Below are 17,790 nucleotides of genomic sequence, written 5' to 3'. Positions count from 1 at the left end.
ATTTAAATTTGAAATTTTATTGCACCAATTTAGGTGACTAACGTGTTTGTGCAAGTTAAGATAAGGAAATAAAATAAACTGGAGTCCATTTCTGCTTGTATTGAAGACTGGTAGTGAACCAGATAGCTGTACATCTGGATCATTTCCCTAGAATGTCTGCTCCAACTCTTGCTGAGACTGGGCCTACTCAACCCCCGTGGCTGCCCAGCCTGGTGTGTGTGACAATGCTGTTGAGTACAACTTGGACTGGAATCAAAGTATTGCAGCTTGTACCACTCAGTGGTGCTGCCCCATGCTGGGCTCACTGTTGGTGATCACTTGCTGTGGTGCTAAAAGTGGCAGTTGTGTGTGTATGTGTTCATCCTTTGTTACTGAAGAAGACCATGTCATCAGAGAAATGATGACATGACTTGCACTTGACTTTGTTTTGCGTGAGGGAGGGCTGTGCACATCACCAGCTTCACTGCCCCTCCAGAGCCATCTGAATCTAGTGACTAGATATTCATCAGGATGATTGGAGATGACCCAGGATGAGGCAATTGGGGTTAAGTGACTTGCCCAAGGTCACAGAGCTAGTGAGTGTCAAGTGTCTGAGGTGAGATTTGAACTCCGATCCTCCTGACTCCTGCGTTGGTACTCTATCCATTGCACCACCTAGCTGCCCCAGGATGGGATCAAGAGAGTAAATAAAGGAGTTGTTCCAAGCAGGAAGTATCAACTCATGTTTTGAAACCAGAAGAAAGTCAATTACAGGTCAACAAGCATTTATTAGAAATGCCTAGAACACTTCTAAGTGCTGGGGATACGCAGAAAGGCAAAAACAACAATCTTTGCCCTCAAGGAGCCAGCAGTTTAATGGGAGAAAACATGCAAATAAGAAATGTACATAGAAAGCAGAAAGAAGAAAATCATGGTGTTGTGCCCTCATCTAGGAAAACTAGAACCACTTGCAGAAGGTAACATCTGAATTGAGTCCTGTGCCAGACAGGCAGCTACTCTAAGTGATGTTGGGCAGCAGTCGGGCTGCTGGGATCAGGGTGGCGAAGCAGGCAAGGACTGGATAGGAGTGGGAACTGTATTTAAAGGATCTTGGCCAGGGTAGCATTCAATTCGGTATTCATTTGCTAAATATTTTGATTTGCACAGCACTTTTTTAGACAGTGAGAAGATATGTTGAAAAATAAAAGTTTCTCTCTTTAACGGACTCTACAGTCTAGTCCAGTGGATGAGACAGGTACACTATAAGTTTTAGTGCAAATTAGCATGAGAGATTGGACATGATAAGGGTATCTGAAGTGCATTGAGGATTCTAAGAGGTATAAAATTGTGAGAGCATGGGTGGGTGGGTATTGGGGTGGGGATGTAGTCTGATGTAGAACCGAGCATTGAATGGATTAAGGAGAGAACTGTGAAATAAAGCTGGAAAGTTGGAGCTTACGCTTCATTTAATCTTTGATTTAGAAGATGTATTTCCAGACTTTATGGAATGGCCTAGGAGCATTATTATAAATGTCTGTCACCACTGTTGGTACTGTGAAGTAATTCTAAACTCCTAGGACTTACTAGAATTAGTGGGGGTGGGGTTGGATGCTGAAGACATGGGAGTTTGCTATATTTTGTTTCATGCATCATGCCTCTCATCTTTCCCTGACAGCTTTAGATTGCTCGTACAAAGGAGTATTCAGTGATAATATCTCCAGATTCTTTTCAGGGTAATTTTTAAACATGAGAAGTTCTTATTGATACAAAAGCTAAGCTGTAAGCATCAAATGGTACTACTATGGTTTTTTTTAAATGCCTGCATAAATTTTTGAATTTGAAATTTTGGTACAGGAGACTGTTGGAAAAGATGGAAGTGAAATTCACATTTAAAAAAAAAAACTTGTTACTACAGGTATTACTTGATGAAGATTCAGTTATCTCTGCATGCCAGTAGATAGTGGTTAAACCACAGAGGGCAGAACTAAGGCAGGACTAGGGATGCCTTAAAGGATGGCAGATTTCTATTTAACAGAAAGGAAAATGTCTTGATAACTAGAGTAGTCTAAAAGTCAGACTTGACTACCTGGAGTTGTAGTGAGTTCTTCATGGCTGGAGATGATGCTTGAGCTTTGTAATTCCATGACTGCAATATAAAATGGTCAAAAAGACGTGTGTGTATACATACGTGTGTATGCATGTACATGGTATGATATGTATGTATGAATACAAACATATGCACATACACAGTTTAGGCACAGTTTTTTTGTTTTTTAGAGTCATTTATTAAATATTTACCAGCTTCTCTCTCTAGAAATAGCATGATATGAATTGGGCTAAAATGGGATTGTAATTGACTTGAAGCTAAATACAGTATGCTTTAAGAAAATTAGAAAAAAAATTTTTCCATTAAAGTTATCTTTCCTCCCACTTTCCCCCTTGAGAAAAAAAAGAACAACAAACCTTTTATGCATAGTCAAGCAGAACTGATCTTGCATTGGTCAAGTCCAATAAATAGGTCTCTGTCTGCACCCTAAGTCCATCACCTTTCTGCCAGGAGTTAGGTAGCAGTTTCATCATAAAGTCCTCTGGAAGTGGGTTTAGTCATTATGTTGATAGGAGCGCTTTAAGTCTTTCAGACTTGTCTTTACAATGTTGTGAATATATAATTTTTTCTCCTGGTTCTAGTCACTTAACTTTGCATTATTTCATAGAAGTCTTCCTAGGTTTCTCTGCAATCATTTCTTTTATTATCCTTTTAATATTCCTTATAGCACAATTGCAATTCCATTATGTACTCATATACCATAATTTGTTCAGCCACTCCTCAGTTGGTGAATATTTCCTTAGTTCTTAACACAAAAAGGATTGTTGTGTTTTTGAACATTTGGGTCCTTATTTCTTTTATCTCTTTGGTATATGGACTTAGTGGTCATATTGCTGGATCAAAGAGGATGCACAGTTTAGTAACTTTTGGGACTTAGTTCCAAAATACTTTCCATTATGACTGATCTGGAAAAAGTTCTACCAATAGTACATTAATGAACTTGTTAACCTCTCCAACATTTGTCATTTTCTTCTATATTTATATTCTTTTTAAATTTGGAAAAATGAACACTGCTTTCCTTAAAAAGCTATTTTTAATGCTTCATCTTTAACTGTGGATTGGACTGTATGATTTCGGGGATGCCTTCCAACTCTGATTTTTTGTGATTGCAAAAGAAATTTAAGATCTTTGCTTACAGGAAGAACATATTTTCAGTGGTGTCTTGGACTTATCCATTGGAGTATTCTACCGGCCCCTGAAACTTATAAGGTCCATCTTGACTTAGATTCACTGCTGTAGCCAAGCTGAGAAGCCTGTCAAAATTTGAGTAAGGATTGAACTAAATCTTGTTTGAGAGTCTGTGATTCCACACCATGCATATGCCTAGATTATTCTTACCTTTGCACCTGTCTTTGTGGAATTTCCTTTCTCTTTGTCAAATCATCCACACTGTTCACTCCTTTCAGTCTTGTCTGACTCTTTGTAACTTGTGGACTGTAGCACACCAAAATTGTCCATGGTGTTTTCTTGGCAAAGATACTGGAGTGCTTTGCCATTTTCTTCTCCCGTGGATTGAGGCCAACAGATTAAGTGACTTGCCCAGGGTCACACAGTTATGTCTACACACAGCTGAGTATGCACTGAGCCACCTAGCTCTAACATTAAATTCATCTATATACCTACTTCCAAACTAGGTTGAAAATTACTTCAGAAATCTTCTGTATATATTTGTATTTCTCCAACTAGATTCTTGGGGCCTAGATTGTCTTCTCTTTTATCTCCATTCCAATACTCTCTATATAGTAAAGACTAAATAAAGGACAGAGTAACAATAGAATTTCTGACCTCAGATATTTGAAGCATGCTAACTCAATAGCACTGTGCACTTTTCTCAGAATGATAATTAAAATTATCTTACAATAATTAAAAAAAAAACTTGTAGAAGTAGTCTTTCAACAGCACTATAAATAAAGTCCAAAAATAAATAAATAGAACAGAATAGAGATTCCAGGTGCCCCACCCAATACACTTTAGGATAAGGGGAAAAAATCCATTATTTCACAGATTATTTGGGAAGGCTGTTTTCATGATGGGTGGGAAATGAATTTAGACCTATATCTCCTAGATATCTACCTTGATGATCTCCAACTGGATAATATAAAACATGTAAAAAAGAAATAAACAGGAAATATTAGCAACATCATAAATGTTGGATTATTTTGAGCATTTTTTTAACAAGAAAAACATGAAAGTACCACTGGGGAAAGTATGTAAAATTTGTGATAAAACTTTCATCTTAACTATATCAGGAACTGGTAAAAATTTTCAAAAGCAATTCCTAGCCTCTAATGGATCAATAAATGGTCACAGATTTGGAACAAATAATTCTTAAAAGAAAAAAATGGTAATCTTTGAAGAATTTAAGAATTTTAATAAAGATGCAAATTGAAACAAATTTGAGTCATCATCTCACATTTTCCAATAGGCCCCCCAAAATAAAAGCAATGAAATTACTAGTCAGACTTCCTTCTTCATTGCTGGTGGAAAACTGAAAATAGAGAATTTTGAAGGGCAGTATGCTGTACTAGCTTAAAAACAATTGTACTTCTTGACCCATTCTTTTGTTGACAATATACAACTTGAAAGTATTTTTTTATAACTATCCAAAGATCTACAGTTTTGCAAAAAAAAAAAAAAATGAAACTGGTAACAGTCTAAATGTTTAACAGATAGTTAATGAAACACCACATTGCAATTAGGATGACACAAATATGCAAAATATATAGGAATCTGGAAGGACTCTTATGAAGTCATGCAAAATAAAAAAATCAGAGGGAAGCAGAAAAGTGGGGATTTTTGCAACTGGTGTCTGTGATAAAGGCCTCATTTCTAAAATATATAGAGCACTGAGTCAAATGTTCAAGAATACAAGTCATTCCCCAGTTGATAAATGGTCAAAGGATATGGACAGTTTTCAGAGGAAGAAATTAAAGCTGTCTATAGTCATATGAAAAAATGTTCTAAATCACTATTGATTAGAGAGATGCAATCCAAAAACTCTGAGGTACCACATCACACCTGTCAGATTGGCTAACATGACAAAACAGGAAGATGACAAATGTTGGAGAAAATGTGGGACAGTTGGAACACTAACTCATTGGTGGAGCTGTGAGCTGATCCAACCACTCTGGAGAGCAATTTGGAACTATGCTCAAAGGGCTACAAAAATGTGCATACCCTTTGACCCATCAATATTGCTTCTAGGACTGTATCCCAAAGAGATCATAAAAATGGGAAAGGGTCCCACCTGTACAAAAATATTTATAGTAGCTCCCTTGGTGTTGGCCAAGAACTGGAAATCAAGGAGATGCCCATCAGTTGGGGAATGATTGACCAAGCTGTGAAATATGAATCTAATGGAATACTATTGTGCTATAAGAAATGATGAACAGGAAGACTTCAGAGAGGCCTAGAAGGACTTATATGAACTGATGCTGAGTGAAAGCAGAACCAGGAGATCACTGTACACAGTAACAACCACAGTGTGCAAGGAATTTTTCTGGTAGACTTAGCCCTTCACAGCAATGCAAGATCCTAAAAAATTTCCAATAGACTCTTGAGGCAAAAAGCCTTCCGCATCCAGAGAAAGAACTATGGAATTGGATTGCAGAATGAAGCAAACTCTTGTGTTATATTTTGTTTTGTTTTCATGGTTTCTCCCATTCATTTTAATTCTTCTATGCAACATGACGAAGGTGAAAATGTATTTAGCAAGAATGTATATGTAGAACCCATATCAAATTACATGCTGCTTCAGGGAGGGGAGATGGAAGAGGGAAGGGAGCAGAGAAGGAAAAGAAGAAAAATCTAAGATTTATGGAAGTGATTGGAGAAAACTGAACACATAAATCAATTTTTAAACAAATCAGAACCGATAGAATTTTGACCTTTGACTGTATAAAAAGAAAGCTGTCCAAGATAGGAAATGGCTGGAAAGTTATGCTATGTTGTCTGCTGAAATTCATGAAATTCATTTATTTAAAATGTAAATAGGTGCAAAACAAGTTTGATTGATGGAATGTCAATTTCTTGAGAGTAGAAGTTGTTCCATGTCTGTATCCTCTGAACCCAGCACAGAGGCTGGTAGGTACTCGATAAATAGCTTGTTGATGGCTTGGACTGGTTGTATGGATGTTTACCATGTTTATAATAAGTTATTTTTTAGATTGCTTTACAGTCAAGTGTCCCAGTACATGTCTGAATTCATTGCTACCAGAGGAAAATGAGCCTGGTGGATTCAACTTGACTTCAGATATTTTGAACTAAAGCCCACCTGGTGTCCCAAGAGTCTAGCATCAATACGATGATCCCCCAGGAGGGGTTAGGGTGGGCTGCCTAAAGAGGGGCAAACTGACCCAGGCTGGAGGCAGCATAGCTTAAAACTTCCATGCCTGTTGGCAGTGGAGTAGGACTTTTTGCACTTTCAGCCTTGGAAAGAGACAAATCCAAGCTCAAAAATTTAAAACAATCCCACTCCCCACCCCAAATAACCTTCACAATGTTAAAGTTTTTTCCAGAATATCACAGCGAAAAAAGGGTTTAAATGGGGGTCAAAGGCACCCACATAAAACCCAATAAAGTGATCTTTAGAAATTGATCTTTGTGTGTACTTAAACAAATTATTTCGAATATTAGGATTGCCAGAGGATGTAGAAGCAGAAAAGTTTGCTTCTCCTCAAGCACACACACACAACCCCCCTCCACCCCACTGCCAAGCCTCATAATACATGTTTCTATATAGACACGTTTAGATACAACACTTTATTATTTTTTTGAAAGCAAAAAAGCTTTTAATGAAATAACAAGTCAGGAAAAATGACAAAGTTTCCCCCATGGACACAAGGGTAAACTCACCTACAATTTACTACTCTACAAAGACGGGGATGATGCATACATAGGAAACACATATAACAACTCAAACATCAGTATGTAGATGCTGCAGAGTTATTGATGTCCTCTACTGATGTCAATAGAATTGACTGATCGGAGGAACAGTTTTCTTGGCTACATTTTTACAATTTATTTAATATTTAATTTTTTCTGAATTACATATAAAAAGAATTTTTAACATTCTTTTTAAAAAAAATTTTTTGAGTTCCAAATTCTCTCCCTTCCTCTCCCTTCTCATTGAGAAGGCAAGCAATTTGATACAGATTGTACTAGTGCAGTCATGCAACATGTATTTTCATATTAGTCATATTGTGAAAGAAAATAGACCCCCCCCCCCACAAAAGCAAAAACAAAAAATATTCTTTGTGGAGTTCAGAATCCAATTCTTTCTCTACAGATGGATAGCATATTTTTTTCATTCTTTTTTATTTAATTAGTTTATTTGTTTTCAGATTTCAACAATCACTTCCATAAGTTTTAAATTTTCTCCTCCTCCCTTCCCCCTCCCTCCCCAAGATGGCATGCAATCTTATATGGTTCTACACATACATTCTTATTCAACACATTTTCATATTAGTCATGTTGCATAGAAAAAATAAAACTAATGGGAAAAACTATTGGAAAAACCAAACCAAAACACAATATAACACGAGAAAATAGTCTGCTTCATTCTGAATTCCGATTCAATAGTCCTTTCTCTGGATGTGGATGGCATTTTACCTCAAGTCCTTAGGGAATGTTTTAGGTCTTTGCATTGCTGTGAAGGGCCAAGAAGCAGGAACATGTGACCAGTGCATGGAAAGTACATTTTCAAACAAACAAATTTTCAAAAATGGAATGGGTTACCTCAGGGGAGTGGTAACTTCCCATGCACTGGTCATATGTTCCTGCTTCTTGGGCCTAGTTAAAAGTCTCTCTTCCCAGAAACAGAATTTCAGATATTTGAAGATTATTATGATCCCTCTTCTCATGGAATCCCTAGTTTCCCTGTTTTTATTGTTTTTCAGTCATGTCCAACTCTTCATGATCCAGAGGACCATACTGTCCGTGGATTTTTCTTGTCAAAGATACTGGAGTGTTTTGGCATTTCCTTCTCCAGCTCACATTACAGAAGAGGAAACTGAGGCAAACAGGGTTAAGTGATTTGCTCAGGGTCACAAAGCTCGGAGGCTGAGGCTGGATTTGAACTCATGTCTTCCTGAATCCTGACCCAGGGTTTGATTTATTGAGCCCCCTAGCTGCCTAATTCCCTCAGATGGTCATAAAATCTTAGCATTAAAAGGGATTGTGGAGGTCGTCCATTTTGGTATTCTCCCAACTTTTTTGATCAAGCACACCCAATCAGTAGAAAATTTTTTTGCATGTACCCTAATATGTTTGTATAACAAATTATATAATATACCACTATCCTAATAATTGTGTGTATTATAAAGCTTCTTCAAAATAGATATTTTTATATGGATGAGATGGAGATTAATAGTTGATCTTAGGGCCAGGAGGTGGTGCTGGAATTTATAGAGCAGATGGTCAGGACTGTGCTGTAGGAAAATCTCTTTGAAAGCTATGTGGATGATAGATTGGAGAGAGGGAAGACTGAAGCAGAGAGACTAATTGAGGGACTGTCACAATAGCTTCAGTGAGAAGTGATGGGGGCCTGAAGCTAAGATGGGTTGTGTTATGAGAGAAGGTAGAAGCATTTGAAAGAGGTGGAGGTAGAAGTAACAGGACTTGGAAGCTAGATATCAGGAGTAGAGAATGACTCTGAGGTTGTATACCTGGGTGGCTGAACTTATAGTCCCCCAAAACTCCTGGATTGTTTTACATAAACCATTATCTACCTGACATCCCATGAGATACCGCTAGTCTGTATTAATTCCATGAACTAAAGTATAAAAACTTGAATTTATACCAAGCAAAATTTCATCTTACAAGATTTGGGCCATTGTCTTAGCTTGTTGAGATCTTTTTGGATCTTGACTAATCATTCAAAATATTAGCCATTGCTTCATATTGCCTTCTTTGATATCTTCATACTTTGATGAGCATATCATCACTCAAGCAATGCCTTTATTCAAGTGAGTGGGCGCTGAACAGCTTAAGACCATGGATAGTGCCTTGGGGAGCTATGATAATCTCTCTCCCAGTTTATTTTTTTTATTTTTAATTTAGCTTTCTTTTTTCTTCTTTAATGTTTATTTATTTATTTTTACTTTGCAACATTCATATCCACAAAATTTTGAGGCCCAAATTTCCTCCCCATCTCTTCCCTCCTCCCACCCCAAAAGGCGGTGCATTCTGATTACCCCTTCCCTCAATATGCCCTCCCTTCTATCACACCCCTCCCTTCCCTTATCCTATCTTCTCTCTTTTCTTGTAGGGCAAGATAGATTTCTATACCCCGTTACCTATATTTCTTATTTCCCAGTTGCATGCAAAAACAATTCTCAACATTCATTCCTAAAACTTGGAGTTCCAACTTCTCTCCCTTCCTCCCTCTCCACCCATTTCCACTGAGAAGACAAGCAATTCGATATAGGCTATCTATAGATAGTTTTGCAGAACACTTCCATAATAGTCATGTTGTGTAAGACTAACTATATTTCCTTCCATCCTATCCTGTTCCTCATTTATTCTATTCTCTCTTTTGACCTTGTCCCTCCCCAAAAGAGTTTACTTCTAATTACTCCCTGCTCCCACTTGCTGTCCCTTCTATCATCCTCCCTCACACCACTTCTCCTCTTCTCCCCTACTTTCCTGTAGTGTAAGGCAGATTTTCATACCAAATTGAGTGTGCATGTTATTCCCTCCTTAAGCCAAACGTGATGAGAGTAAACTTCACTTTTTCCCTCTCACCTCCCTCCTTTTCTCTTCCATTAAATAAAGCTTTTTCTTGTCTCTTTTATGAGAGATAATTTGCCCCATTCCATTTCTGCCTTTCTCCTCCCAATATATTCCTCTCACCCCTTAATTTTATTTTTTTAGATATTATCCCCATCTATTCAACTCACCCTGTGCTCTCTGTCTACATATATGTGTATAATCCCTCCAACTACCCAAATACTAAGAAAAGTTTCAAGAGTTAACAATATTATCTTTCCATGTAGGAAGGTAAACAGTTCATCTTTAGTAAGTCCCTTAGGATTTCTCTTTCCTGTTTACCTTTTCGTGCTTCTCTTCATTCTTGTGTTTGAAAGTCAGATTTTCTTTTCATCAAAAATGCTTGAAAGTCCTCTATTTCATTGAATGACCATTTTTTCCCCTGAAGTATTATACTCAGTTTTGCTGGATAGGTGATTCTTGGTTTTAATCCTAGTTCTTTTGACTTCTGGAATATCCTATGCCATGCCCTTCGATCCCTTAATATAGAAGCTGCTAGATCTTGTGTTATCCTGATTGTATTTCCATAATACTTGAATTGTTTCTTTCTAACTGCTTGCAATATTTTCTCCTTGACCTGGGAACTCTGGAATTTGGCTACAATATTCCTAGGAGTTCCTCTTTTTGAATGTCTTTCAGGAGGTAATCAGTGAATTCTTTCAATATTTATTTTACCCTCTCATTCTAGAATATTAGGGCAGTTTTCCTTGATAATTTCATGAAAGATAATGTCTAGGCTCCTTTTTTGATCATGGCTTTCAGGTAGTCCCATAATTTTAAAATTGTCTCTCTAGGATTTATTTTCCAGGTCATTTATTTTTCCAATGAGATATTTCACATTATCTTCCATTTTTAATTTTTTGGTTTTGTTCTGTAATTTTTTGGTTTCTCATAAAGTCATTCGCTTCCATCTGTTCCATTCTAGTTTTTAAAAAAACTATTTTCTTCAATGAGCTTTTGAACCTCCTTTTCCACTTGGCTAATTCTGCTTTTTAAACCATTCTTCTCCTCATTGGTTTTTTGGACCTCTTTTGCCATTTGGGTTAGTTTATTTTTTAAAAGGTGTTATTTTCTTCAGCATTTTTTGGGTCTCCTTTAGCAAGCTGTTGACTTGCTTTTCATGATTTTCTTGCATCACTGTCATTTCTCTTCCTAGTTTTTCCTCCACCTCTCTTACTTGATTTTCAAAATCCTTTTTGAGCTCTTCCATGGCCTGAGATCATTGCATATTTATTTTGGAGGTTTTGGATGCAGAAGGCTTGACTTTTATGTCTTTCTCTGATGATATGCATTGTTCTTCCTCATCTGAAAGGATGGAAGAAAATACCTGTTCACCAAGAAAGTAGTCTTCTATAGTCTTATTTTGTTCCCCCTTTATTGGGCATTTTCCTAGCCAGTTACTTGACTTCTGAGTCCTTTGTCAAGAGGAAGGTATACTCTGGGGACCTGTAAGTTCTCAGTTCCTCCACGGTGGCACAATTAAGGGAGAGGAGTTTACTCCTCTCCTGGCCTGTGCTGTGGTATGGGAGCAACCACAAGCACTCTTCTGTCCAGGATCTGCGAGTAGGAATCCCTGTCCAGAACCTCCACCACCAGCGCTCCTCCTCACCCCAGGACCGCCACTCAGGGCTGAAACTCAGATCAACTGCTCAGTTCCCCCAGGGTCTTTAAGCCAAGGGCTCCAAAAATGGCTGCTGCTGGTGGGGCCAGGCCACATTCCCTTTTCCCCGAGATGAAAGAGTTTTCTCACTGACCTCTGAAGCTGTCTGTGGCGTTTGTGGGTTGAATAACATGGGAACCGCGGCTGCTGCTGGGGATTCCACCCCTTGAGGCCTGCTCCAATCCTATTCCTGTTGGTGCCCTGCGGCCAAGGCTGGGCTGTGCCTGGTGCGATAGACCTTTCCTATCAGCCTTCCAGACTATCTTGGGCTGGAAATCTCTTTCGCTGTGTCATTTTGTGGCTTCTACTGCTCTAGAATTTGTTTAGAATAATTTTTTACAGACATTTTATGGGCAGTGGGGGGGAACTTCTACAGGTTTGTTCTTCTACTCCACCATCTTGGCTCTTCCTCCTCTCTCCCATTTTGACACCAACCCATACACTACTTTTTGGGTCCAGCCATTCAGTTGGTTCTGAAAATCCACCTTTTCTCTTCTAGACCCCATATCTCTTCACTTTATAATAGGTAGCATATATATATATATACATATATATATACCTATATAGGTAGCTTATATATACCTCTAGTATATATATAAGGATATTGTCAAATATTTTTCTGGGTCTCTACTGTATTCTGATTTATTAGACTAGTAACCATGTTTTTTAAAAATTTTGTTAAATTTGTGTGTGTCCAAGCTTTAATTTCTCCCAAGCTGGCTTGACATGTATTGCATGGCAGTTACAGTGCACAACTGGGCCCCCCTAAGGGGACCAGTTCAGAATTGGCTCAATTTGGGATTTAGGGATACAGATTGTATGCCCTTTGAGTAACCCTGTTTTTCAAAAAAGCAATATTGCCTTAGCATAACTGATTTATCGGTGAAGCCGCAGTGGCTCAGAGATCACTGCTTCTGTCACTAATATTTTAATAGTCCCAGCATCTCACAGATGAAAGTACTCACTCTTATCAATATAATGTGCAGCCTGCTCATTGTCCTTTTCCTTCCCCCATGGATACCCTACAAAAGATCCACCCCAACATGCCAAAGGTTCCCCTCCTAGGTTTTGTCACATTGTGTAAGGACCACTGTAGCACCTGGGCTGTTGATCTGCTCTCTTTGCATTCCAGGATCTCCCTCCCCTTTCTTTGCCCACCTCTTTCCTGGACATAGATTTCATGGGTATAGTTGTTGCCACCTATTTCACATAGGTCCATCAATGGATATGTACTACAGCCTACTTTCACCCATTATATTTCTCTCCAATGCTTTTTTGGATTACCTGCAATTTTTCCTTTTGTATATGGTGGTCCAAGATGTATATCCACAAAACATCTCCAGGAAAATACCACTTAAAAAAGATTGTTCCTTGTGTCAGGTTATCCGCTTGGGATCATTAAAAGCACTGCATTCATCTCCCAAATTTGATTTAACCTGCTCTTTTTCAATTTAATTCTGGGCATACAGTAGCTTATTATCTTGGGCTGTATATAATACAATGGTACCCTCAAGGGCTAAGGTAAATATTTCCAACTCATTGGCTTTTATACTTCATTGAATATAGATTTAGAGCTTGAAAATGCCTTTGAGGCCAACTACTCAAGCTTCTAAAGTTACAGAGAGAGCAAATAGCAGGGATGGGATTTGGTCCAAAGTCCTCTCACTCCAAATCCAGCATCTTTCCAAAACACACTTCTGTTGTCCTTTTCTAATTCTTTTCCTTTTGGTATCTGTTTTACCTTCTAGATGCTAGGATGACTGTTATTACTTTTCTAATCTACTGTCTTCTTTTATTGTTGTTCAGTCATATTTGTCTCTTCATGACCCCATTTGAGGTTTTCTTGGCAAAGATACTAGAGTGGTTTGACATTTCCTTTTCCAGATGAGGAAACTGAGACAAAGAGGGTTAAATGACTTGCCCAGGGTCATATAGCTATAGTGTCTGAGACTGTATTTGAACATGGGAAGATGGGTTTTTTTGACTCCAGGTCCAGCACTCCATCCACCATCCCTACCTTCCTGTCCTTTATACGTAAGTCTAAATCGATGAGCTTGGAAGTGAGGCCTTGACTCAGCTTACATAAAATGCATTGGCTTTGTGAAAGTCATGTTCCTTATAGCTGTGGGCTTCCCCCCCACTCCTAACTCTGTTCATGTCTATATTGTAGATAGTTAAGGTGACCAGAAATTAAAAACATTCAAATGAAAATTAGTGATACATATGTTATATAATTACAAGGCCAATTTAATTTAATCACCATGGACTTTCTTCTGCAATGTGCTTTCAAGATACATGTAAAAACACAAAATAGCAAAACATTTAGTGAATTTAACCAGAGCATATAAGAATACTTTATAAACTGTGTACATTGACACTTAACATTATATTGTAAATACAGATATGAAGCTTTAAGAATTTTTGCTACATGTATTTCCATTCTATTGCTTTAAATAAAAGGGAGGAAAATGGAGACATTAACAGGTGCCCCTCCATGCCAATTAACTACCATAGAGTACCCTCAAATCAAGTGCTAACAGCAGTAGGAAAAGCTGGGGAAAATCAGCCCTGTTGGACAAAACTTGAATCTTCACGAGTTATCTCCTAGTGAACCATGATAACTCATTTGTCTTTACAGTGTAGTGATATAGAATACAGTTATGCAGAAAAAGCAAATTGCTTCTCTTAGGAGATTAGATCATTTGGCTCCTTTCTACGTGGCCCCCTTTTTTGTTTTTCTTTTTCTGTGCTTTTAAGCACTCACCAGTTTCAAGGCACAATCGTATAGACTCAACGTGGTCTCCATGCCTTGTGAGCATTTTTCAATGTGACAAGAACAGTTAAAGAAATGAATTCACTTCTGTGTTGAGTTTCTCAGAGATGTTTGGCTCACCAGAAGTAGGTGGTATTTTTCTCATTTGTTACAGAGATCAAATTCCATTATGGTGGTAACCCTAGGGAACTTGATCCGAACACCCTGGCCACACCTCTGAAATGAGATTTCTTTGAAAATACACTGGTGTGCAATGAAAAGCCACAATCCATTAGGGGCCACACCCAAGTCTTATACAAACCTGGATTCAGAACAATACTTTTCTGGTACTTAATATTGTGTTGTGTTTTGAGTATTGCTTGAAATATTACAACAGAGATTTCCCTTATTGTAAAGCTATCCTTTACGATAAAGTCAGCTGCAATGGTACTTATACGGTTAACATACTATTTTCCAAGCACCAATAATAACAACACAGCAGTTTGGCTCAGTAAAGCCATTGCTTTTAGATTTATTTACTGACTTAAATATGAACACTCTACAACTGAGTTGCTTGTGAATGGAGATGGCATGGCTCCAGGATCCTACATAGCTTCGCAGTAGGGGCCTACAGTAGTATTGTGCTCCTAAAATCCTACCCCTATGGCTCCATTTGGTACTGTAGGCCCTTTGTCAATTCATTGGTGAATCTACCACATTCCTCATAACACCGCTAATGGCATTAATTCCTAGACAGCTTGCCCTTGGTATTTTTCTACAATCTGCACCCTTCATATGACCTCTCCATCTTCTGCCAGAATTCCTGACCTCTGTAATTTTAGCACGCCAAACAGTTTGAGAAGCAGGTCCAAACTGGGAGGACAGACGAAGACTCTACTGTAAGCACTAAGGAAAGCTAAAGGAGAAAAGACTGGCTAGTCATTTAAAAGAAAAGAAAAGAAAAACAAAAACCGATCCATTGTTCTGAGTTCGGTGAGACAGCATCTGACCTTACCCTGACGTAGTGACTAGTAATCTTGCCAAAACCTGTTTCTGTATTTTACCCTGGCCCTGTCAGCCAATGTAACTTTAGATTTTGACCAATAATTCTAGCATTGATTTCTCTAAACCCTAAAAACATTCTTTGTAGTCTCTGTACCACCAGCCTCTACCACTTGGGCCAAGGCCTTGCAGGCAACCTTAAATGTTAATTGATTGATTTTGATCTCATTCTTATGAATTCACTTAGGAATTTCCATTTTATTGGGCAAAGTGGGTTCCATTTTTTTCCTTAGAGGAACTACTTTGTATTCATTTTTATGTTACATAATGATATCTATAGACCCCATCTCAGAATAATATATTTTTAAAACTAATTGAAGTAAATGTTAAATTTCCGTTAGAGTTCAGTGAAAATATTTAATCCTTTCCCCACCCCCCATCTCAAGTTTATGACCTCCTGAAATCTAAACATGCAAGTGTGTCAACCCTAAGTTAAGACTTTCTGTTCTAAAGGCTGAAGAATGAGAAGTCATTCAGAGGTCAGAGCTCCCAAGTGACAAGATGGAAATACACTTTGCTGGACCAGATGACAGATGGTCAAGACCTAATTTGGCAGGTTTGATAGACCAGGAGATGATTCTTGTCTCCTCCAAACCCTGCTTAGCTGTGATGAAGCCATCAGGTTCTGTTGGTGAAAGTTGAGGAAAGACCTAGAGTTTTCTGATCCACCTTAACAGGTAATTGAAATTCCATTTTGGAATTTCTGAGCAGCATCATTATTGGCATGATTCTGACATGATTTTATGGGTATCTTAAATATTATTGAGGCTTTTCCAGATACTTTGAGTGATTCAGGAATATCCAGTTCTGTAGGAAAGAGATGCCCCCATCTTAGGGAAAAGTCCATGGAGACCAGGCAGCTGACAAGACAGAGTGGGCAAAGTTGAACTGGCCTGGCTTGTTCATTACACATCCTGGAATGGGGGTGGAGGGTGGGGAGCGAAGTTCTGATGGTTTACTTTACATGAAGGATAGATACAAAAGTCAATAAAAATAAGGGGATAAAATGTGACATCAGTCTATCAGAATGCCTTCTAAGATACATGTAAAGAGGAACCTCAGAACATGAAACCCGGGTGATCACATTATAATCTGATTTCACTTGGAATGGAAAATGAAAGTCCACCCTTAGTGCACTGAAGTTTTGCGTGTTCTCTGGTATGGTCACTTGCTTTAGGATTGTTTTATGTCCAGGGACTGTAGCCTAAGGAGAAAAAAGAAACGTCATTTAACTCAGTTCAGATGTCCCACCTTGTCAACATGTTCTACATCAAGAGATAAAAATATTATTTTTGTGTAGTTTCCACAAAGCTTTGCTTAGGCTCCTGCCTAGTCAAGGTCAGAATCCTTCCTGAGAACTCAATGAGCTTTCCAGGGATCCTGGATAGGAATTGATAAAGTTTAATATAAAATTTTGGAATAATCTCTTTGTTCTCTCTGAAGCAAACTCAGAGAGTTTCTTCCTATGTCAGTAAAAGCCAGCCAAAGCTGACTCTGCATTCCTTGGAGACCTTTAACCTATGACATATCTTGAATAATGGGTCTTTCCTTTGTATCTTATTATCTATAGACACATACTATGTTATGGCATATTAATGGTAAAGAAAATATAGACATCTTAGGTCATAATTTCTATTGAACATTGTTTGCCCCTTCCTGTGTCACTTATCTGTGGTGGGATTTCCTTCCTTGTCACCGAGACATATGTTTACCCAGCTTGGAATCTCAACATTTGATTGACATTGCTTTGTTAATTGTCTTGTCCTACTAAATTTATGATTTGTTCAACTAGGAGAGTTCCTTTCTCATGGCAAAATGTATATAAGCCAGAAGATTTCTGCACTGGGTAGCCAGAACATTTCTGGCTCCATAATGCATTATGTTATCGTTATCTTTAATGGGGAATTGATTAATTAATTAAATCATAAAATGTATGCATTCAGCCTGTTGCCTTTCTTTTTAAGTTTTTAGGTCAACAGTTATGGCGCCCAAACGTGGATTGGAACTGAGGAACAGGACGGGCATTGCCTCATCTCGCCAAGGCCAGGACTCCGGCGCCAGTAGGAACTGTTTTTCCTAGAGTCCTGGGCCTTGACGGGTCGGGGTAAGTCCTTCCATTCCCAGCTTCCAAAGGACTCAAAAATTCCCTTTAAAGATAACCGCAGGACAGAGACCACTCTGCGTGAAAACGCCTCTGTATTAATTAGGTCTCCTCTGAAGATCGATCTTGGGTAATCAGCTAGCTATGGGTCAGTCAAAAACTAGAAGTAGAAATCCGGCTGACAAGACCCATGCTTCTTGTGTGTCAAGCCGTTACCAACCTGATGATCACAGGTATTACTAGCACTAGTGTTAGTCAACTAAAAATAGCCCTAAATGACGTTGGCCACCACAGGGCTCTTTTGGACCGGTCAAAGTTACTTTATCTTACAACCAAATTAAGAAAGGCCAACAAAACAACTA

At 38.3% G+C, this 17,790-nt stretch overlaps 1 protein-coding gene across 1 annotated transcript in view; it reads right to left on the bottom strand.

Moving 5' to 3' along the window:
• Positions 1-13,759: 13,759 nt before the first annotated feature.
• LOC140516686 (carboxypeptidase M-like) overlaps positions 13,760-17,790 on the bottom strand; it is a 28,230-nt gene continuing 24,199 nt past the window's right edge. Inside the window, exon 6 of the mRNA XM_072627673.1 lies at positions 13,760-16,531. Coding sequence (XP_072483774.1) covers positions 16,283-16,531 — 249 coding nt within the window. The 3' untranslated portion in view covers positions 13,760-16,282. The remainder of the gene's footprint in view (positions 16,532-17,790) is intronic.

This window comes from Notamacropus eugenii, chromosome Y (assembly GCF_028372415.1).
Source record: "Notamacropus eugenii isolate mMacEug1 chromosome Y, mMacEug1.pri_v2, whole genome shotgun sequence".
NCBI classification, from domain to species: domain Eukaryota; kingdom Metazoa; phylum Chordata; class Mammalia; order Diprotodontia; family Macropodidae; genus Notamacropus; species Notamacropus eugenii.
Note: the sequence above shows the minus strand (reverse complement) of the source record. Positions and strands in the feature narration are given on the sequence as shown.